The sequence below is a fragment of the Sprattus sprattus genome (genome assembly GCF_963457725.1).
Source record: "Sprattus sprattus genome assembly, chromosome: 7".
Lineage (NCBI taxonomy): Eukaryota > Metazoa > Chordata > Actinopteri > Clupeiformes > Clupeidae > Sprattus > Sprattus sprattus.
In genome coordinates this window covers 19,954,420-19,974,416 of record NC_137926.1, presented here as the reverse complement: position 1 = coordinate 19,974,416, position 19,997 = coordinate 19,954,420, and the positions used below count along the sequence as shown (strand labels likewise).

Sequence of the window (19,997 nt, the reverse complement as noted above, 5' to 3'; positions counted from 1 at the left end):
ACCCCATACTGAGATTGTTTGTCCCCTGAGCTAGGATTGTCCCCACGCTGCCTCATGATAGAGGAGCATCCGCAAACTCTTACAAACACACACTAGGGTGGGATAATATGGCAAAAAAACCCTCATATTTTTAAATGCTGAGGAGTTATGGCGGGAAATGATGCATTGCAATCAAAAATATAATTTTGTATAGTAGTGTTTATTTGTAATATAAAAAGGTTAACACAGTATGTTGTCTTATATCTAAATAGTTCAATTCAATTGAAATAAAAAAAATAATTGTACATTCGGCATATCTTAAGTCCATCACGGAACACAAGTCTGGATTTTAAATCAGGAATAAACATAAGATCAGTATAGGCCTACACACAGCATACATGGTAAAGCTGTAGGTGGAAAAAATGAAAGGAAGTTAAAGAAGTGTGTGTGTGTGTGTGTGTGTGTGTGTGTGTGTGTGCAGAGCGTTGCACCGCCCTTGCCCGTTTTAAACGCACACGCATGGTAACCTGCGTAGCCTATAGGGTGCATACTCCATCCAAACATGGTCATCTCTTGTTTAAAATAACATTGAATATGTCAATATTTTCAATATACCCCCAAGTCCTTACACACACACAGAAACACAAAGCTCATTAGCAGATCAGCTGACGCCTGGAGAGCGCGCAGCACAGTTTACCCAGGGCTGTGGAAAGCTCATAATGGGGGCCACTCAATCCACTTCCCCCAAGCTGCAGAGACACTCACCCACACATACGCACGAACGCACACGCACAACCACGCACCACCACAGGATTAGTCACCTGTGTGTGGGTGCGAAAAGGTGAAGTAGATTAGTGCATGACTTTAAGAAGAACTAGAGAGGGGAAACACAGAAACTTTGCACACACCGTGAAAAGTGAAAACATGTTCCGTCAATCATTGTTTGTCAGTTTGCAAAGGCAGATGCTTCCGCCATGGAATCACGGAATTAGAACACTTAGAATGGCAGCGCATATTTACAGAGCGGTGTTGAATTTGTGTGAAGAGCTCTGTGTGCATCATCACTCATGACTGCCTCAAATCCGCCAGTCAACCTGACCTCCCCCACACTGCAATGTAAGAGTTGGCGCCTCTTGTTTGTTTGGGAAGTCGCCACAGGAACACTGTTTTCCTGCATAGAGGAAAGGCTGCAGGAGTCCACAGGGCATTGGGGAGCAGTGAACCATAAAACAAGCCCCCCCCCACCTTGAACAAAGTGACACCCTGACTGTGCTTTTCAGCGCCGGGTTTATACAAATGTCCCTCACCTTGCCAGTCCTCTGCTAACAGAGCTGCACACCTCGGTGCGTCAGCTGAAAGGGCGCCCATTGGTCTCTGTCTCCTGTTTGAGCAGAGGTTGAAGGAGCGTGTGTTTATTTGATTCCTGTTGAAGTGATGTCAGCAGAAAGAGCCCTCTTCTGTCGTTCTCTCTTTTGCTCCCATGGTGACATTCGGACAGCAAGACAGTTGGGTACTTGGCCTTTTTTTAAATGTGTTTCTTTTGAATGTTTGTTGAGTCATCAGCTAATCAATATGACATGACTTATTTTTACCTCACCCTACCATGACTGCCATGACACACGAGTGGAAACCATAGAGGTTGCTGTCTGCAGTGATAGTGGCGTTACACACACACAGAGACCTGTTACCTCAAAGTTCTGTGGTGTGTGTGTAAGCGTGTGAGTGTGTGTGTGTGTGTGTGTGTGTGTGTGTGTTTGACTGTGGTGAGCTCAGATGAGTGGTTTCAAGTGGGCTGCAGCTGGCAGCGTCGGGCACTTCAGTGGGCGCCTGTCAGAAGCAGAACAGCCCTCTCTGCCCACAGACTCTCAGAACAAAATTAAAATAAAACCCCACAGAATTTTCTCCATAACAAGCACCAACAGCTCTCTTCAGAGAGAGACAGACAGATCATTAGCAGTTGTTCATCTCTTCTGCTCCATCTAACCTAATTGCAATGTTAATCTTTCTTTTGCCCACTGTGGTCATCAGCTTCTGTTTTGTGTTAATCTGTTAGTCTTGCTATAAATCAGAAGTGAACATAAACTGCTACCACCTTTAGGCGAATGTCACATGTTTCCTTTCCCATCTACTTGAATCCTGTGATCAGGGATGTAGTCTTTAGTTCCCACATACTATTGTGGCACCTTTGGCCACTTCACATACCCTTGGGGGGCCTGGTGTGCTGAATCGTTTGTGTTTCAAAAGGACTATAACTCTGCAAGCAGAGAATGGAGAAGACTACAGATGCTGAATATCTTCATATTTCTACAGCACCATTCAAGCATTCAAGTTGCTAAATAAGATACACAATACAGAGCTGCACCAGATGGGACATTGTGAAATACATGACAAATGACATGATGACTTCTAAAAAAACAATAAGTATTCAATTAGAATTTAGCTCTTTTGCGTCTAACCCACTCAGAAACTCTGTCAGGGTCATATTTAAGCCCCACTGCCCTATGTCCTTGGAGCAAATGTGGGCTGGCTGGTTGTCTGCCCAGTCCAGGGCTCTCCCCTCCAGAACTCAGCTGGGGGTATAACAGGATGCGGGGGCTCAAAGTGGCAGCTAATGGACCAGCCGCTCCTTCTGTGCCGCGGATCAGATGGAGGGGGGGGGATCGATGAGCTCCCCTGTCGGCATGAATTTAACACCAAACCACGCTGCTACTGTTTGACGCGCGCCGCAGGGCAGAGTTGACACGAGGGGCCTCAGAGGAAAGCCGATTTCAGGAGGGGGGTGGGGGTTGGATTGGAAGGTGCGTTGCACCATCAACAAAGCCTACAGGGTCTGACTGCATGGAACACAAACTGAACTCAGTGTAGAGAGACTGTACAAGTTTGATGTCACTTACTTCCCTACCCAATTATACCTGGCTGGATTCGCTCTGAAACCCAAGTCTGTTGATATTTTTATTGTACACAAAGGACTACCTTTCTCCTGAGACACTTTGATCTCATCTGTGGCTGTGCTGAATGTGAAAATATAACAAAAAGGAGGCAGTGCACTAAGGCCAAGTGGAATACTGGTATAGACTCTGGAGTCTGACTCTGGACCGTCCACACAGTTGGGGTGGGGGGACTGAGAAATAATTCAGCATAGTTCAGAAAATCAGTTGGCTCCTGTCTCTCTCACTTGTTTTAACCTCTACTGGGTTTTCTAAGAAAACCCCAGCTAATATTCCAGAAACGAGGATTAGCAGTCATTATTCTGCTCGTGGTCAAGTCAATTGCCGATACTTAAGATCAAAACAAGAGCCGTGTCTGAGCAGCTTTGTCCTATTGCGGCATCGAGGTTCTTGCCCCAGATTTGGACACAAGTAATTTTCTTGGCGGATGCAGTCCCACGTTGCCTGTATTAGATGGGTATTTTTAGATGGCCGTGTCCACATTATGTTCCCTCTCTTGGAGAAAAACAACAAAAAAGCGATTGTGTTTGGGCCAGTGCCCAGTTAATCTCCTCTCAGAGGGCGGGGCAGAGCTGAAACATGCCCCTGTTTCTGGAGGGTCGGACTAGGAACGGCGCTTAAGGTGGCAGAGACTAGGCCCGCTGTGTGCTGCCTACGCCATAAACTGTTCCTGCTGTGCAGTTTGTTGTTCTTGGTAGGACTGCTGCCTCAGGGCTCTGACACATGTCTCACTCTCAGCCCCTCTCCCACTCTCTCTCCCCGTTGAAGCTTCGATCTCCTGGCACCAAGCTTTTATGTCTGTGATGTTTTGTATGCCATTAAAATTTAATATTTATTTCACTCTCCTCCTCTCTCTGTCTCTCTCTCTCTGTCTCTCTGTGTGTGTCTCTCTCTCTCTCTCTCTCTCTCTCTCTCTCTCTCGCTCACTCACTCTTTGTATTCTGTTCAACAGGAAAATCAAAAACTCAGACCAACAGCCATGCAAGGACACAGAGGATCAACACTGGTCAGCATAGGAACAAAAAGCAGGTATGTGTTTGTGTCTGCTTTATATTTAGTCAGCCACTTGTATGTGCTGTATGGAGATTTTGTTGTCAAATAAAGGTACATCTGGGTTTACAACAGACTATCATCAAGATGTGTTTTTTTAATTTATTTTTTACTTTTCTCGTACAGCAGGTATTTCTGTTTGTCATTTGTATTACATGTTGGCCATGTAAAAAAAAAAAAAAAAAAATCCTCAAATGTGCAGGAATATTAGGAAGCATTACCTTTTAAACAGAATATCTATTAAACTGAATTGCAGTCACCTAGAAATGAACAGATCAGGAAGGCTAATGGGGGTGTTGGTGCATATTTTGTACCACTAGAGGGAGCCAGAGACCTATGTAATGCCAGATTCAGATGGTTTTAAAAACATAAAAACATTTTGCAAAATAATCAGCAATACTCAAAGTAGCATGGAAGGAGTGTTTCTTCAAAATAATAGTAAAATGGTAAAGGTACCCCCTGTTGTTTTGATTGTTTTCAGCCACAGTTGTGTTGCAGCGGTGTCCAGCTGAGACTGTTGTTTGATTTGTGTGTACTGATCTTGAATAAGCCCAGTATGTGTGTGGACATTTCCCCCAGCCATAGCTCATGTGCTGTATTCATGTGCTGAAACACTCTTTAGCTGCAGCTCGACGCACCAAATGGACATCGATTCATGTTATTGACTGCTGACAAATGAGCCCTCAGTGGGCCTGCCTGCCAGCCATGCCCCCCCCCCCCCTCTCTCTCTCTCTCTCTTTCTCTCTTTCTTTTTCTCTTTTTTTTCTCTCTCTCTCTCTCTCTCTCTCTTGTCTCTACCTCTCCCCTTGTCTCCCTTTTTTCTCAATATAGTGTTGGTCATGGTAAACACGGGGTAGTGCCGCCTTGCCTCATTACCCCAGAACCCTGTCAAAGAGCAATCCTCCATTATGACCATCCTCTCTGGATCTTTTTCTACACGCAAGACAACAGCATGTAACCCACACAGTGTGAACCCGTGAGGGCTTTGCTCCGTGTATGTCTGGGTGACCAACAGAGCATGCAACTGTGCATAAACCCTTTTCTTTTGTCATCCAGATGTACTTGTGTTGATTTCATTTTTTATTTTATTTTTAAAACTTGGTCCAATTTCCCCAGTATGTCAAGTGGTTGCTGTGGTTTCGTGTGATGGTCTGAAGCCTAACATTGTTAGGGGCTAATATGTGTGTCAAGACCAGATGGATTGTGCCAAAAAAAAAAAATCCTCCACTCACTCACTTACACCCCCCAGTCACACTCACTCAACCTCACTGTTGTATAAACTTGGGATGGATGGGTAAATCCTGCCAGCCCAAAGCAAACTTACAGTCTCTTTCTCTCCCCTCCCGCTGTCGGCCCTCCTCTCTCTCTCCCCCTGTAGGGTAGCGGGGGTGGGCCGCTGTCCGATAAGGGCTCTGAGAAGAGCCCCACCAAGGCGCGGCAGCCACGGAAGGTGGATCTTCGCGCCCGCTACTGGGCCTTCCTGTTTGATAACCTGCGCCGAGCCGTGGACGAGATCTACGTCACCTGCGAGTCCGACCAGAGTGTAGTAGAGTGCAAGGTGATGCGCATCCCCCTCCTTACACACACTTACACACACTTACACACACTTACACACACACACACACACACATACTTTTGGCTTTTTTTCTACTATGCCTGTAAACTAGCTTTAGGCCATTTGCATTGCTCTCTAGGGCTGGAGACCTTTCATGGAGTTGGCCACACAGGTTTGTGGCTTAATCTTTGCCTATCTGAAAGCCATGCGGTATGACAGCGTTTGTAAAGGGCTTGGGTTTTGGCATGCTGTAGCCTTTATGAAGAGAAACAGCAGTGTCCAGTAAGATGCCAATACATCCAAAGGGGAAGACATTTTATGACTCTTGTGATGTACATTTTTTAAAATATATATTTTGACAACATGGTCTGCTCTACATATATTCTCATGGAACAATATGAGCAAGTATAAGTGTAAAACAATGATTAGTCTGGCCCTAGTTTTTAGTTTTATAAACAGACAAAGAAAAGAAGAAGAATGGATTTCCCCATTTTGCTCTACATTTTTCTGATTTCTGAGGGACTTCAGAGTTGGGTGTCATTTAGTTATTTAGCGCGACATGTAACTATTGTGCACCTGATTTCTCAGTTCACTGGTTCTGGCCGGACACTCAGCAAGCTGTGTCATTTGGGGTTTTTGATAGTGTCATATTTTGTCATGTTTTGGCACAGATATTTTGGCACATGGTTTGGCACACCTCTGATTTATGTCTTGCTTGAATCACTCTTGATCGCTCAAGTCCGTTGCTATGTCGTGTGTGTGTGTGTGTGTGTGTGTGTGTGTGTGTGTGTGTGTGTGTGTGTGTGTGTGTGTGTGTGTGTGTGTGTGTGTGTGTGTGTGTGTGTGTGTGTGTGTGTGCGTTCGCATCTGTGTCACAACGCCAGCACTAAATTCACTCGGCCTACGCCTTCAGCCAATCTGGCAAGGGAGTGGAACATGAACTTGTAGCTGTCGGATTTTTTTTCTCTCCATTTACAAACATTAAGATTCTTTGTCTGGTTTTCTATTGACCTCTTGTTGAGGCCATGGATATGACAGTTTGTTTGACATGTTTGCTTCTTTAATCATCGTCGAATTGTTCTTTTTCACGGAAGTCTTTTCTTGTCTACAGCAGCCGAACAAAAGCTCCACCACCAAACTTTTGTAACCCGTTCCTACAGTATCCGTGCATCATCATGACCACTAGAGGGAGTTAAACAGTTGATAAACACCCCAGAAACACAGCCTTCCCTCCATCTCTCTCTCTCTCTCTCTCTCTCTCCCCCTCTGTCTCTCCCTCACATTCTTGTTGTTTTCTGGTTTGTGTCAGAAAGGCCTTTGAAGGTGTGCTGGTGAGAGAATTATCACTAGACGCCCTCTCGGGCCATCCTGAGGGGAGAGGAGATTGATGACCACATGTAAACAGTGGAGGTGTGTGGAAGTGTGTGAGTGTGAATCAGAAAAAAGGGTGTGTGTTCCTCTGTGTGTATGTGTGTGTCTGAAGGAGGGTCTGTCTGTGTGTGTGTGTGTGTGTGTGTATGCATGTGCGTTTGGTTGTGAGGGAAAGCGGGTGAGCGAGCGAGAGAGGTGGGGGTGGCTGTGATGAAAGTCTGGGGTAGGATAGCGGGCCTGCTCTTTTGTTTGGCCGGGGCAGAGGCGCATCAGGCGGAGGGGGGTACCACGACTAGCCGCGCGCAAAGCTTCAGCGCACAGGCGAACCTTTGAGCTTTCGCTCCGTCCACTGGCCCTGTCCCCTGTACATGGTTTCAATTTATCACCGTGTTTATGTTGCTGAAGACTTTTTTTTTCACCCAGCCTCACCTCCTTCCACTGTGCCTTCTGCTGGTCTCCCATTACCTGAGGGCACATATCTCCTCTGTTAGGGTCCTCTGGCTTGGCTTCAGCTCCCTCTGAGCCGCTGTTTACCCTGGCAGCGTGAGCCGGCGTAAAAGCTGTGCTGCCTGTCTGTCTGTCAGTGGTGTGTGTGTGTGTGTGTCTGTGTGGTGTGGTGTATATTCGGGCTGAGGGAAACGCTACTGTTCATGGGTGTGTGGCTACTGTGTCTGTGCTGTCATTGTGCGTGTGTGTATGTGTTTGTGTGTATGGGGCCGTTGGCCTGGGGCGTATTGATCGGCGTGTAGAGCACCGTTGTGCTGAGCGCGGCCCTGCCCCCTGCCCCGTGCCCAGCGCCTGCGGTGAGCGCCACTGAGCGTGCCGCGAATCTGCGGTTGCCGCGCTGACAGCAGGGGATATGTAAAGTCATCCGGCTTGCTGTGTGCGTGTCCATGGTTGTGTTTGTTGGAGAGAGAAAGAGACCTCTGACGTGTATATATATATGTGTATGTCTGTGTGTATGTGTGAATGAGGGAGTGAGTTACGTGTGTGTGTTTGTGTTAGAAAGGCGGAGATCTCAGCTGTGTGTGTGCGTGTGTATGAACGTGAGTGTATATGTACCCGTACCATCGCTATGAGAGAGTCCCTTGGCTCCTGTTGTTAACCCAGTGAAAAGTCCCCAGTGCTCAGGTCCTTGGTCTTGTCTCCTGACCCCAGCAGTAACGGCCCCGTTGTGCAGGTCCCTGTCTGACGTCGTTCTGACACCCAGAATGCACTGGGCCAGCTGAGTGATGGGAGCTGGCGCACGCCCATCCCCTGGAGCAGAGTAAATTAAGCCTATCACACACACACGCGCGCAGACACACACGCGCAGACACACACGCGCAGACACACACGCGCAGACACACACACACGCAGACACACACATGCATGCACGCACACATAAGACTTCTCCCACACAACATGAAAACAGCAGCACAAGTAGCAGTGTCCTGGCAGATGCTCCTCCTTTTCACTGTATTCCTGAATTCCTGTATCAGCACACTGTTACTCAGACACACACCCTTTCGGTTTGTGGGCTTATTTTACACCCCCCCCCCCCAAAATCATTTTTGATCAACTTGTTGACTTTTTGAGAGTGAGCTTGTATGTTGTCTGATAAGAAAATTACCAGAAATAGCCAGCCAATCATTATATTTTGCCTTGTATGAAAGGAGGTGCTGCTACATCATAAACAATATGAAATGGTTCTTGTTTTTTTATGAGTAGTACTATGTGTGTGGGGTGTCCATGTTGCCTGTGTGAGTCAGTGCGTTCTTCTCCGCGCTCCTGCTGAGCTCAGCTGATTTATGCTCATATTTTAATCACGCCCATATCTTTAACCCGCCGCCTAGAGGCCTAATTAGTTCTTATCAGGCGTTTGTTTCAGCCTGGCTCTGATTTATGCCAGCGTGGAGCAGAGCTCTGGTGCGGAGGAGAGGGGGGAGAAGAGCCAGAACCGAAAGCCCCGTGGCCCACGTTCAACACCCGCAACGCAACGCGGGCAAAGATAACTCTTGTCCAGGGTGCTTTATTTCTGTTTTTCTTTTGCTTTTTCCTCCCCTGCTCCTTTGAAGAAAAATGTGGTTGGAAAGTGTGGGTTTTTCTGGTGTGTGTGTGTGTGTGTGTGTGTGAGAAGGGGGGGTCAGGAGGGAACAGCTCACCAGAAGCTTGTCTGGGTTAGTGGCCAGCTTCTTTGCCTCAAAGGCTTTTTGAGCCCAGTGTTTAGTTTGAACTGGCTGCAATATCATTCCCTCTCTTTTGCACCTTGTGCAGGAGCATGTTATGGATGAAGAGTCTACACAATGCATATATTGTGTGTGTGTGTGTGTGTGTGTGTGTGTGTGTGTGTGTGTATATATATGTATATGTAGATTTGGCACGTACACAGTGTATAGTAAAAGTTAAAATAATTACATTTATATTTTTAAATTAAAGGTGAAAGAAGCCTGTCTTGAATTCATCATTATGGATCACAAAAACAAAAAGTCTGCGGGGTGTGGACTTTTATCCACTAAGCATGTACAAATACGCGTGTGTGTGTGTGATGCCATATGTGTCTGGATGGTTTTAACAATTTCATGAGCTTCATATCTCTCTCGCTAATACACACACACACACACACACACACACAAACTCACACACTCTCCATCTCCTGGGTGGCATATTTCCTCTGCGGTGTGGCTGTTCATCAGCCGAGGAGCGCTTGCTTCTCCTGCCTATGGGCCTGAGCCTGTTAACCAGCCCCTAATCAGCTGCCAGCCCCCTGCACACATCTTTCACTGGCCTGACTCCTCTATTAACTAAATGCACCGCCGAGCTTTACTCTCAATTACCACTCCCTCCTCACTCCCCATCCATCACACATACGTCTGTTTCACAGCATTTCTGTGCTGTCGCTCACTCCTCCTCGGCTCCACCCCTTCTACACACTCACACACACTCATTCGCCCTCTCTCTAGACACACACACACACACACACACACACACACGCACCCTCTCACTCATTTTCTCTAAGCCTCACACGCGCTCACTCATTCTCTGTTTCTCTCTCTCACACACACACACACACACACACACACACAAAAGCCGAAGCACTGAACTTAACACACACTAGGATGCTGGGCTAGATGTCTGAACAGAATATCTTAACAATCACACATAGTCTCCATCCTCTTTGCTCAGTGACACAGAACACACTGTTTTCATCATTCATCATTTGATTTCTTAAAACATCTCCCATGATCGTCACCCCCATTTCAGTGCATGCACACAAGCAAATAATCTGTGTGTTCCACCCTTCCCCCGCCTATATGCGCCCCACTCCTTCTCACACTCTGGCTGCACAGAGCTGAGAATTAGCCCTTTTCTTCCTCATAATGTCACCTACAATCAAGATTTCTGCCTTACCACCCAGAAGCAGAGTATCGTCTTCCCCAGTCGTGGTTCTCAGTGACCTGCATGTTGGCGCTCTAAACAGGCCCTGCCATGAGGGCAGGCCGCTGGAGCGCGATCCGCCCTGCTGGCATGGGCAGGCAGTTCCAGCCAGGGCACAGGGATTCCCCCGGGTACCCGTGCCCTGAGATTGGGTATCAGGTAGACAATGGTGTGCCGTCACCCGCCTCGCTCCCTGTGCCAGTAAGTCGAAATGATTACAAGCCAATCAAATGTGCCGGGGCCCCCTGTCTGCAAAACCAGGCGGTAATTCCAGCCCGCACCTCTTGTGAGAGACCAGCGAGGCGAGGAGGGGCAGGGCACAGCTTCGTTGTTGTTCTCTCTCTTTTTTTTTTTTATCTCTCTTTCCTTCTTTCGTCTTCTTTCTTGTCTTTTTCTTTTTTCTCCTTTACCCTCTGGACTCTTTTGTGCTGCCTCGGTCCCTTTGTCAGTGGAGAGGTTTTCTGGCGGAGGGTGAGATTTGCTCCAGTGATTGTGACCCTGCCCAGATGCCCGTCCTCTGTGTGTGTGTGTGTGTGTGTGTGTGTGTGTGTGTGTGTGTGTGTGTGTGTATGTGGTGAGGGGGTCTGGGGCAGGGCGGGGGGTGTCTGGTAACTGGAGCCCCTGAGGTGCTCTGGGGCCCTGCGGCTCCACCAAGACTCTGGGGGTTGGTCTCTGAGGACAGCCCTACTGCTGAAACACAGCCACCAGACCACAGCGCTGAAACACACACACACACACACACACACACACACACACACACACACATATACACACAGTGTGAATTAAGGTGCCCCCTCACAGACTATTATTACAATTATTTGAGGAAATTGTCATGAAATTTTGAATATGAATGAAAAATGGGTGGCTGGTCGGGCTGGGCGCAAGAATATTTCAGTCCATGAGTGGTACACACATCATATCCAGTGAGTAAAGCAATATGTGAATAATCTCATTACATGATGGAACAGGACTGCCTTATGTATCCACCTTGCAGACCCCGTAACCTCAGTGTTGTATCTCACAGGAGGTGCTGATGATGCTGGACAATTATGTGCGGGACTTCAAAGCCCTCATCGACTGGATTCAACTCCAGGAGAAGCTGGAGAAGACAGATGCTCAAAACAGGTAGATCCCCATACACACACACACACGCACACACACACACACACACACACACACAGTCCAGATAAACCCTTATCTGCAATGTTGAGGGTGTCTAGAAAATGTTCTGAAGGGAAAAAAAAGGTGGTTTTCTCTTGGTAATACCTCCGATACCTCTTTACCTATTTTTTTATCTATATCTATCTTTATGGTCTTTTTTGGAAGGACATTATTTAGGCTAAGTCCCATTAGTCCTATTTTCACTTGCAAAGCTGCTTAAAGACAATTTCAAGTTGTGAAAGACACTATACAAATAAAGCTGACTTTATTTATGACTTGATGGCCTTATGTAGCCCAAATCTGCTAGCCAAAGAGAGAGTGAGAGACGGGGACAAGCCGAGCCAGAGAACCATTCCAGGTTCTGAATTACTCCTTTTCTAGTGAGAGCGTTTGGTTCTGCGCTCAAAGGATCCTTCTGTCACGCTAACGGCTCCCAGTGGTGGCGAATCCCCTCCTACAGGGGAAGTGGCATCTCTGGTCTCACACAGAGGCGATCAATACCAAGGCTGTAATTCAAGGTGATCCTGCCGGGTATTGGCTCCCTCTTTAAGCGAATGACTGAATGGCCACAACACCCGTAAATTGATTAAGGTATTAAAACAAAAAAAAATCCAAGCTTTTAAGTTGCTGCCCAATTTGTACTTTTTTTTTTCAAACAGACTGTTGGTATTGATCGGCTGAACCTTTTGTTTGAGTAATGTTTTTTTTTTTGCAACCAAATACAACTCGATTAGAAATGAAAAGCAGTCCTTATATTTCTGTGTTGGATGCCAATTAACTATTTCTGAGGGTTGCTGAGTATTAGATTTCCCCCTTTTGTAGTGTTGTTGTTGTATTGTATATGATATATTGTATTCCCTCTCAAGTAATTTGCTTCTGTCAACTCCTTTTTCTCGAGGAAACTAACAATATATACATTTTTTTTAAATTACATTTTGCATTTTTAAACCTGTATACGTGAAACATTCCATCATTTTAAACCTTTGCCTCCAGACCCACGTCGTTGGCCTGGGAAGTCCGCAAGATGTCTCCAGGTCGTCACGTCATGCCCAGCCCCTCTGCAGACCGCATGGTGCCCTCACCTAACGCCCGCCGCAACCTCAACTTCGGGTAGGCACACCTGTGCCATGCGCTCCTCTCATGCCAGCTCTCCTCGTGTGACTGCGATATGAACCGTTCTGTGCTAACCACCACCACTCCTGATCCATCTCAGAGGCCCTGACCTGGGCAAAGGCAATCCATTTCATAGTTTTCTTCTGTGTCCAATATCTTGAGTTGTGTTAATTGGCAAATCCCAAGTGCTGACAGAACATAACAAACCCCTCTGTCTGGGTCTTTGAAATGATGTCATGCCATCTTTTGGTATGGATTTCAGATGCCAATTCCAGACACACACGCACTCACACAGGCATACACACACTCCTTCAGCATGAGGCTCACTAAAAGTGGACCTGACGGCTTGTTTCCTTAAGCCATTATTGCTGGATGCGATAACACTCTCACTCCCATCCACATTAATGCTTGTTTTCAACTTCGGCCATTAGCCTTTTACTGGTAGCGTAAAGGAAACACAATTGCTCATTAGATTAAGAGGGCTTTGAATGCCTAAATTAAGGAATCAATAGAAGATATGATACGCCACAAGCCCAGACTACGGTTTCACAATGTGCGTATTGTCTGGCAGTGGGGCGACTAGGTGTGTGTGTGTGTGTGTGTGTGTGTGTGTGTGTGTGTGTGTGTGTGTGTGGCTTCGATCTTTTATGGTGAAGCGTTTGTTATAATGTAATTTTTTTCCTCCAGGGTTTCTCTCCCACTCCATCTCTCGGCTGCATTCCATGCAGAGCAGGCGGAGGGTGGTGCAGATGCTAAGTGTGGTTAAAGACTGCTGAAGCATGGGTTCAATATCTGCATTACTCTGTAATCGGATGCTGCAGGAAATGGATATTGATCAAGATGGAGGGCCGTTTGCCCCGAGATATCCGGCGTGCAGGCAGGCAGGCAGGGAGGCAGGGGTGGAGGAAGAGAGAGGGAGGGAGAGCGAGAGGAGTGGAAACTGTCAGATTTAGGTGGACGTCTGTTTGTGACATGCTCGATCCAGACTCACCAGCCTGTCACAGTCAGTTAGAAACCACCCTCTGGCCTAGCTGCAAGCACACAGGCTCCAGAGAGATGGATGGCCTCAGTTTGCTTGTGTTGGATTGCCGTTTTTGAATTCATGTACAGTCTGTGTGGGTTTGAACGTGTGTGGTCGTTTGTGCGCGAATAACTGTGTACTAGTGGAGCAGGCAGTGGGTGGGTAAGCATGTCTTGCTACTAACCTAGCAGCTGTGTTACATCATTCAACAGAAGTGCAGCAGCCTTGACACTGGTGTGTGTGTGTGTGTGTGTGTGTGTGTGTGTGTGTGTGTGTGTGTGTGTGTGTGTGTGTGTGTGTGTGTGTGTGTGTGTGTGTGTGTGTCACAGGGGTCCCCCTCCGACACTGGCCCGTCTATCCCACACGGGACTGAGCTGGGCCGACCGGGTCAAGTTCTCCCAGTCCCTCCCCGTTCCCGGCCAGAGTGTCCCCTGTGCTGCAGAGAAGCAAGGTGAGCCCCGGCGCGTCCCCCTGCGTCCCTGCGAACACCACCTGCTCACTGCTTTGCAATGCTAATCCTACCTTCAGTTACAGACACTAAACATCAGAGTTGCATGGAGAACGCTCAGGTTCAGGCTTTTTAAGAAAGTGTGTTTGTGTTTATCTAGCATGGTTAAATTGTGTGCTGAACCATATTCATTATTGTAGGTGAAATGTAGTAATTGTATATGTTTGTTTTCTTACTGCATGAGTGTTCATATTTCACTCATGTGTATGTTTCCCTTTCCATGCATGTCTTTTTGTGTGTGTGTGTGTGTGTGTGTGTGTGTGTGTGTGTGTGTGTGTGTGTGTGTGTGTGTGTGTGTGTGTGTGTGTGTGTGTGTGTGTGTGTGTGTGTGTGTGTGTGTGTGTGTGTGTGTGTGTGTGTGTGTGTGTGTGTGTGTGTGTGTGTGTGTGTGTGTGTGGGTGGTGTGTGTGGGTGGTGTGTGTCTTCGCACACAGGAAAGAAGGATGCTGAGGGCTGGGAGACGGTCCAGCGCGGCCGCCCCGCCAGGCCTCGTTCGGCGGCCATCGTCGCCAAGGTGACCCCCGTCATGGCGCATGTCAGCCCCAAGGACGACAGCGACAAGGAGAACCAAATCAAGGCCCTCATCCAGCCGGACAGTAGCCCCCTGGACAAAGACCCGGCCCAGCCCAACCAGCAGGACCCTCGAGACCCTCGCCCCGATAGCGAGAACGAGAAGGCGCCCGTCATCGAGGTACTGACGTCAGGCCAGCTGGGGAGATAGCCAACCCCCCCCAAACCCCTCTCCCTCCTCACAACACAGCCCCGCACCCCCACCCATGAATTATGCACAGCCCCCAGCCGTCAGAACGGATCGTAGGGTTATGGTAACATAAGAGTCTTATCTGCCACAGTGTTTTTGTTTTGGCCTGGGCTGTAGGAACAGACATGCTGGCCAGACCAGCAGGGCCCCTGGGGGAGAGGGGGTGTAGGGAGGAGGGGTGGGAGGGGGGGTTTGGGGGGGGGATATCGGCTTTGCCAGCATTGATTTTTGTACATGTATCGTGAGATTCCAGAGACAGAAATATCAGATGTATCCTCATGAAATATACATGCACGCAGTGTGTCCCACCGCGGTCACTCCTCGGAATCGGTGTGTGCGCCGGGCCACCCTGTGTTCGCCGTTTCTGATATGAAATTTGCATGTCTGTAATGTTGTTGTTTTTTTGCTTTGCTTTGTTGCCGTTTTTCATTCCATCATTTGTCGTATCGTGTATCAGGCATGTTATTGCATAAACTCCCAGCATGATGTGTACTTTCAGTTTTATATTCATAGTATTCTTTTAATGTTGGCTTGAGGGTGTTTGTTGGGATGCATTGCAGTGTTGTGGTGACTTTGCATGTAATATGGTGTGTTTTGTGTGTATATCTCTTTTGTGTGTGCTTGTGTGTGTGTGTGTGTGTTCTGTGTGTGTGTGTGTTCTGTCTGTGTGATGGTGCAGTCCCTCTCTGACAGTGCACGGGACCAGGAGCAGTGCGTCATTGCACCCCAAGAGGAAGTGTCACCCCCTTCCCCCTCCCATGACACCCCCCAGCCTTCCAACCAGAACCAGGCAGCCCCTGCCCTATCCCCAACCCAGACCCCAGCCTCTGAACCGGCCTCCGAGGCCCTAGCTCCAGCGTCAGCCCCGGATCCACCTCCTGACTCTCCACCCTCACCCCCTCCTCCGGTACCCCCTCTCCTGCCCGGCCTGGCCCAGGCAGAGGAGGGTCAGGGTGGGCAGGGGCCCCTGGGGGAGTGGGAGGCTTTGGGGGTGGCGGTGGCTGCAGTGGAGGGCACGGCACCATCTGCTGCAGCAACATCGCGGCAGACTCCCCTGGCGGAGGTGAAACTGGAGAGTGTGCTGGACCCCACAGAGCTTTCCACCGTGAGTGCTGAGAGACGCGGGGTCCACAGCCCCAACCCCCTCAACTCCACTACCTCCCCCACCACTGCCACTGCTGCAAACCAAACCACCAGCCCGTCTAAACAAACCCAATCTCACAGAAACTCTCCAGCCATTATAGGTTCCCTTGTACAGACATAACCGTTACATTCCCCACATACACATGTGCTCAGACACACACACACACACACACACACACTCTTCTTACAATCCGCGAAACCCAAGCCAGTATAATAGTTGGTGTTTTGATACGTATGTACAACTAGATGTTGTGGTTTGCAGCTTAGGAGCTACATTCACAGTGCCACTCCACCCCAATAGCTTAGTTCTGTCAGGGTGTGGTGTACTTATATGAACAAGTGCTAGGTTTTGACTGTCCCAAGGGTATCTTCATTAACAGTCGTCTCTTATGGTATTTCAAAGCTCTTTTTTTTTTGCAGTTGTAATAGTCTCAGTTTTACAGTCAGTATTTGAGTGTAAAATTGTGGCTTATTTGAACAGCTGAAGAGGCTATAGGCACATTTTGAGGTTTCAAGCCAGGTCTGTCATGCCCAGTGTGTGTAAGAAATGACTAGACCACTTGTCCATAGCGCCTGTTAGGCTAGTGAGCAGCACGGCCAGGGATTCATTTTTCACACACATTTCCATCTCTGTCACAGCAGAGAGCCTGAGCTACCAGAGTGAGCATGCTAGGGGTTAATGAAGGTCAAACACCCCCTTCACACACACACACACACACACACACACACACACACACACACACACACACACTCTTACGCACTCACACAGTCTCTCTCTCTCTCTCACACACACACACATGGCACTTCTCACATGGCCACTGTCATAGATCTCCTGACGGAACCATAGACCACATTTAGGCCTTATGCCTTTAAATATAGAGATGGATTGGTTTTGAATGGTCCTAGGGGGGTTGGAGTTAGGGTGAGGGGTGGGGTGGGGCCCTTGGCTCACATCAAACAGACCTGTTTCTCTAGGCGAGAGCGAGGGAGGGAGAGCGGGAAGGGGGTGGAGGCAGACACCTCGCCGGGTGACTGCGATAAGACTCGTGGTGTTTAGACTCCAGAGCAGGCTCCTAGTGTTGAGAGAAGCCTCTGTCTCATTAGACTCATTCAGCCATGCGAAAAAGCAGCATCTTGACCAAGTAGTAGAAACCAGTTAGTGACCTGATCTCCTCTCTCTCACACATACATACACACACACACACACACACGCACACACACACATGTGTGCGTGCACACACATGTGCACGCAAACACGTACACAGACACGTGCGCACACACACACACACACACACACATACACACACGTACATACACACACGCATGCACACACATGCATGCACACACACGCATGCACGCACACTCATACACACACACACACACACACACACACACACACACACACACGTGCACAGCTGCTCTGATGCTGCACAATGCACTACACCCATCCTACTTACTAGTCGCCCCACTGTCCAGCAGTCACTTCTGTTTAGTTGTAAAATACACTTACTGCCGCACTTGAAGACGGTCTCCTTACTACGTTATTATTGTATGGTGAAATGAAGTCTTTGTTGAAATGTAGTCTGTGTTGACGCCTTTTGCCCTTGATACTAGTCATCAAATTGTATCCCCTGACGTCGCATCGGTGTACACAGAACTGCCCTCAAAAGCAGCTGACCAAAGAGGGCTGTTTTATTTCAGGACTTGCGTAAGCTTTGTCCCTGACCTGAGGTATGAGGGCCGTACCTGACCGTACCGGTGTGTCCGAGGTCAGTGAGGTGTGTGGCGGGGCCTTCAGCCTGGCATCTCCTCATCCTCATAGTGAGCAAGTGTGTCATGCATGGCCCCTGGCTACGCCGACGCTGCCTTCACACGTGGCTCTCGTTGTGATTGGTGGTGTGCTTTGTCTGCAGTTTGTGCTGTGCATTTGAAGGTTTTATTTCTAATTCATTCATTTAATATTGTTTTTTTTTTTTATTTGATTCAAGTGCATTGTCATGATTTGGCTTTTACCTTTGGCAGAACTGGTGAGAGAGACCAGGTTAGCGCATATATTAGGGGTACTAGATAACATGCATGGGGATAAAAAAAGGACATTCATAAATACGTCTTCGAATGGAGGATTCAACTGGAAAACACTTTGATTGATTGGTGAATTTGGGAGAAGTGAGGAGTTTGGTTGCCCCCCTGCTTGATGTGAGTTTTTGCTCTGTATTGGTGGCATGCTATTGTGTATTTTCATTCATTTTTTTGGTTGTTTGTCAACAGCCTTGCTAACTGTGCAACTGACTCAGCACTCCTCCTGAATTCTCCATCTGGTAGAAACTAGTTACTAGAATGATCTGGCCCCAATCTGGATTCTAATAATTATAATAATAATTATTATTATAATAATAATAATAATAATAATACATTACATTTTTGGAGCATTTAGTGCCACAGAGCCCGTACATTGTAAAAACATAGTTAAAACATAGAGAGGGCTATCAGGGCCACATCAGTTGCTAATATCTAGGTGATCTTAGCTAAACCTACATGAAGTGAGCCTGACCCCTGACCTGGCAGCTAGCAGGGAAAGAGTGACTGATTGAGCTCCTGTGGGTTGCCAACAGCCCCAGTCCATGGCCGAGGTCCTGGCCAAGAAGGAGGAGCTGGCCGACCGGCTGGAGAAGGCCAACGAGGAGGCCATCGCCAGCGCCATTGCAGAGGAGGAGCAGCTCACACGGGAGATCCAGGCTGAGAACAACGAGCTGGAGACCGACAACGACTTCTCCGTACGTGCACAAACACCGCTTTTTTTTATATTCACATTCTTTCAAGAAGCAAAGACCTTTAGAACTCTGGTATTTATAATGATGTGCAAATCAATGATGTGACTTCTGACAAAAGTTTTGAGTGTTATGGTGTACAGTTGTAGCTGTATGTGCTGCGTTCATTGGTATGTGTAAGTGAGGGAGCTGTGCTGTTGCTCTTGTGTTTCCGCAGTCAAGCATTGGCAGTGTAGGCTGTGGACTCAACCTGGACTGGACTGACATGTTGGCTGACTACGATGGTACAGCTGTTTTGTGTTTTATCATTTCCTGAGTGGAACCCAATTGGGTGGTGTATGTGTGTGTTTTGGAACTCTCCTCTCACTCTTTGCCCCCCTGTCTGTGTAGCGCGTGAAGCCTGGAGACAGAGCACGTCTTGGGGAGACATGGTGGAGGAGGAGCCGGCCCGGCCCCCTGGACATGGCATTCACATGCATGAGAAACTCTCCTCGCCCTCACGCAAAAGGTTTAATGCGCTAGCAGACACACACTCTCTCTCTCTCACTCACACACACACACACACACACACACACACACACACACACACACACACACACACACACTCTCTATCACACACATGCAAACACACAGACCTACTGTCATACATACACACTCTCTCGCTCTCTCTCTCTCTCTCTCTCTCTCAAACACACACACAATATCTCTCTCACACACATACATACACACAGACCTACTGACATACACAGAAACACTCCCTCTCTCTCTCTCTCTCTCTCTCACACACACACACACACACACACACACACACACACAATATCTCTCTCACACACATACATACACTCAGACCTACTGACATACACAAACACACAGACACACTCCCTCCAGCCATTCATCACGCCGCAACCTCAGTAATCTTCAGGGCAACGAGACACTCCTCTCCTATTTATACCTCCTTGGCTTTCCATAAGTACTGTTCATTTATAAACCTCTGTCTCTCTCTCCCTCTCTCGCTCTCTTTCTCAACACCTGTTGGGTTACGGAGCTGAGGCCTGACTCACATCGTCCATCATATTCCTGCAGCTTTATCTTTTGGGGAAAATGCTCTTCCCTAAATAGTATTAAGCAGATGTCACTGCTGCATTCCTGCTTGCTCTGTCGAGCTGCTCCCTCATCAGATAGCAGCTGAGTCTGGAATGGATC

General features: G+C 47.9%; 1 protein-coding gene across 1 annotated transcript in view; it reads left to right on the top strand.

Annotated features, from left to right (window-relative positions):
• Positions 1-19,997, top strand: part of scaper (S-phase cyclin A-associated protein in the ER) — a gene marked incomplete at its 5' end in the record, with an annotated part of 104,681 nt that overhangs the window by 7,244 nt on the left and 77,440 nt on the right. The window contains 9 exons of the mRNA XM_080841850.1: positions 3,880-3,956; positions 5,356-5,535; positions 11,345-11,445; positions 12,475-12,591; positions 13,945-14,066; positions 14,558-14,814; positions 18,639-18,800; positions 19,012-19,078; positions 19,185-19,302. Of these exons, the coding sequence (XP_080697976.1) occupies positions 3,880-3,956; positions 5,356-5,535; positions 11,345-11,445; positions 12,475-12,591; positions 13,945-14,066; positions 14,558-14,814; positions 18,639-18,800; positions 19,012-19,078; positions 19,185-19,302 (1,201 nt within the window). The remainder of the gene's footprint in view (positions 1-3,879; positions 3,957-5,355; positions 5,536-11,344; positions 11,446-12,474; positions 12,592-13,944; positions 14,067-14,557; positions 14,815-18,638; positions 18,801-19,011; positions 19,079-19,184; positions 19,303-19,997) is intronic.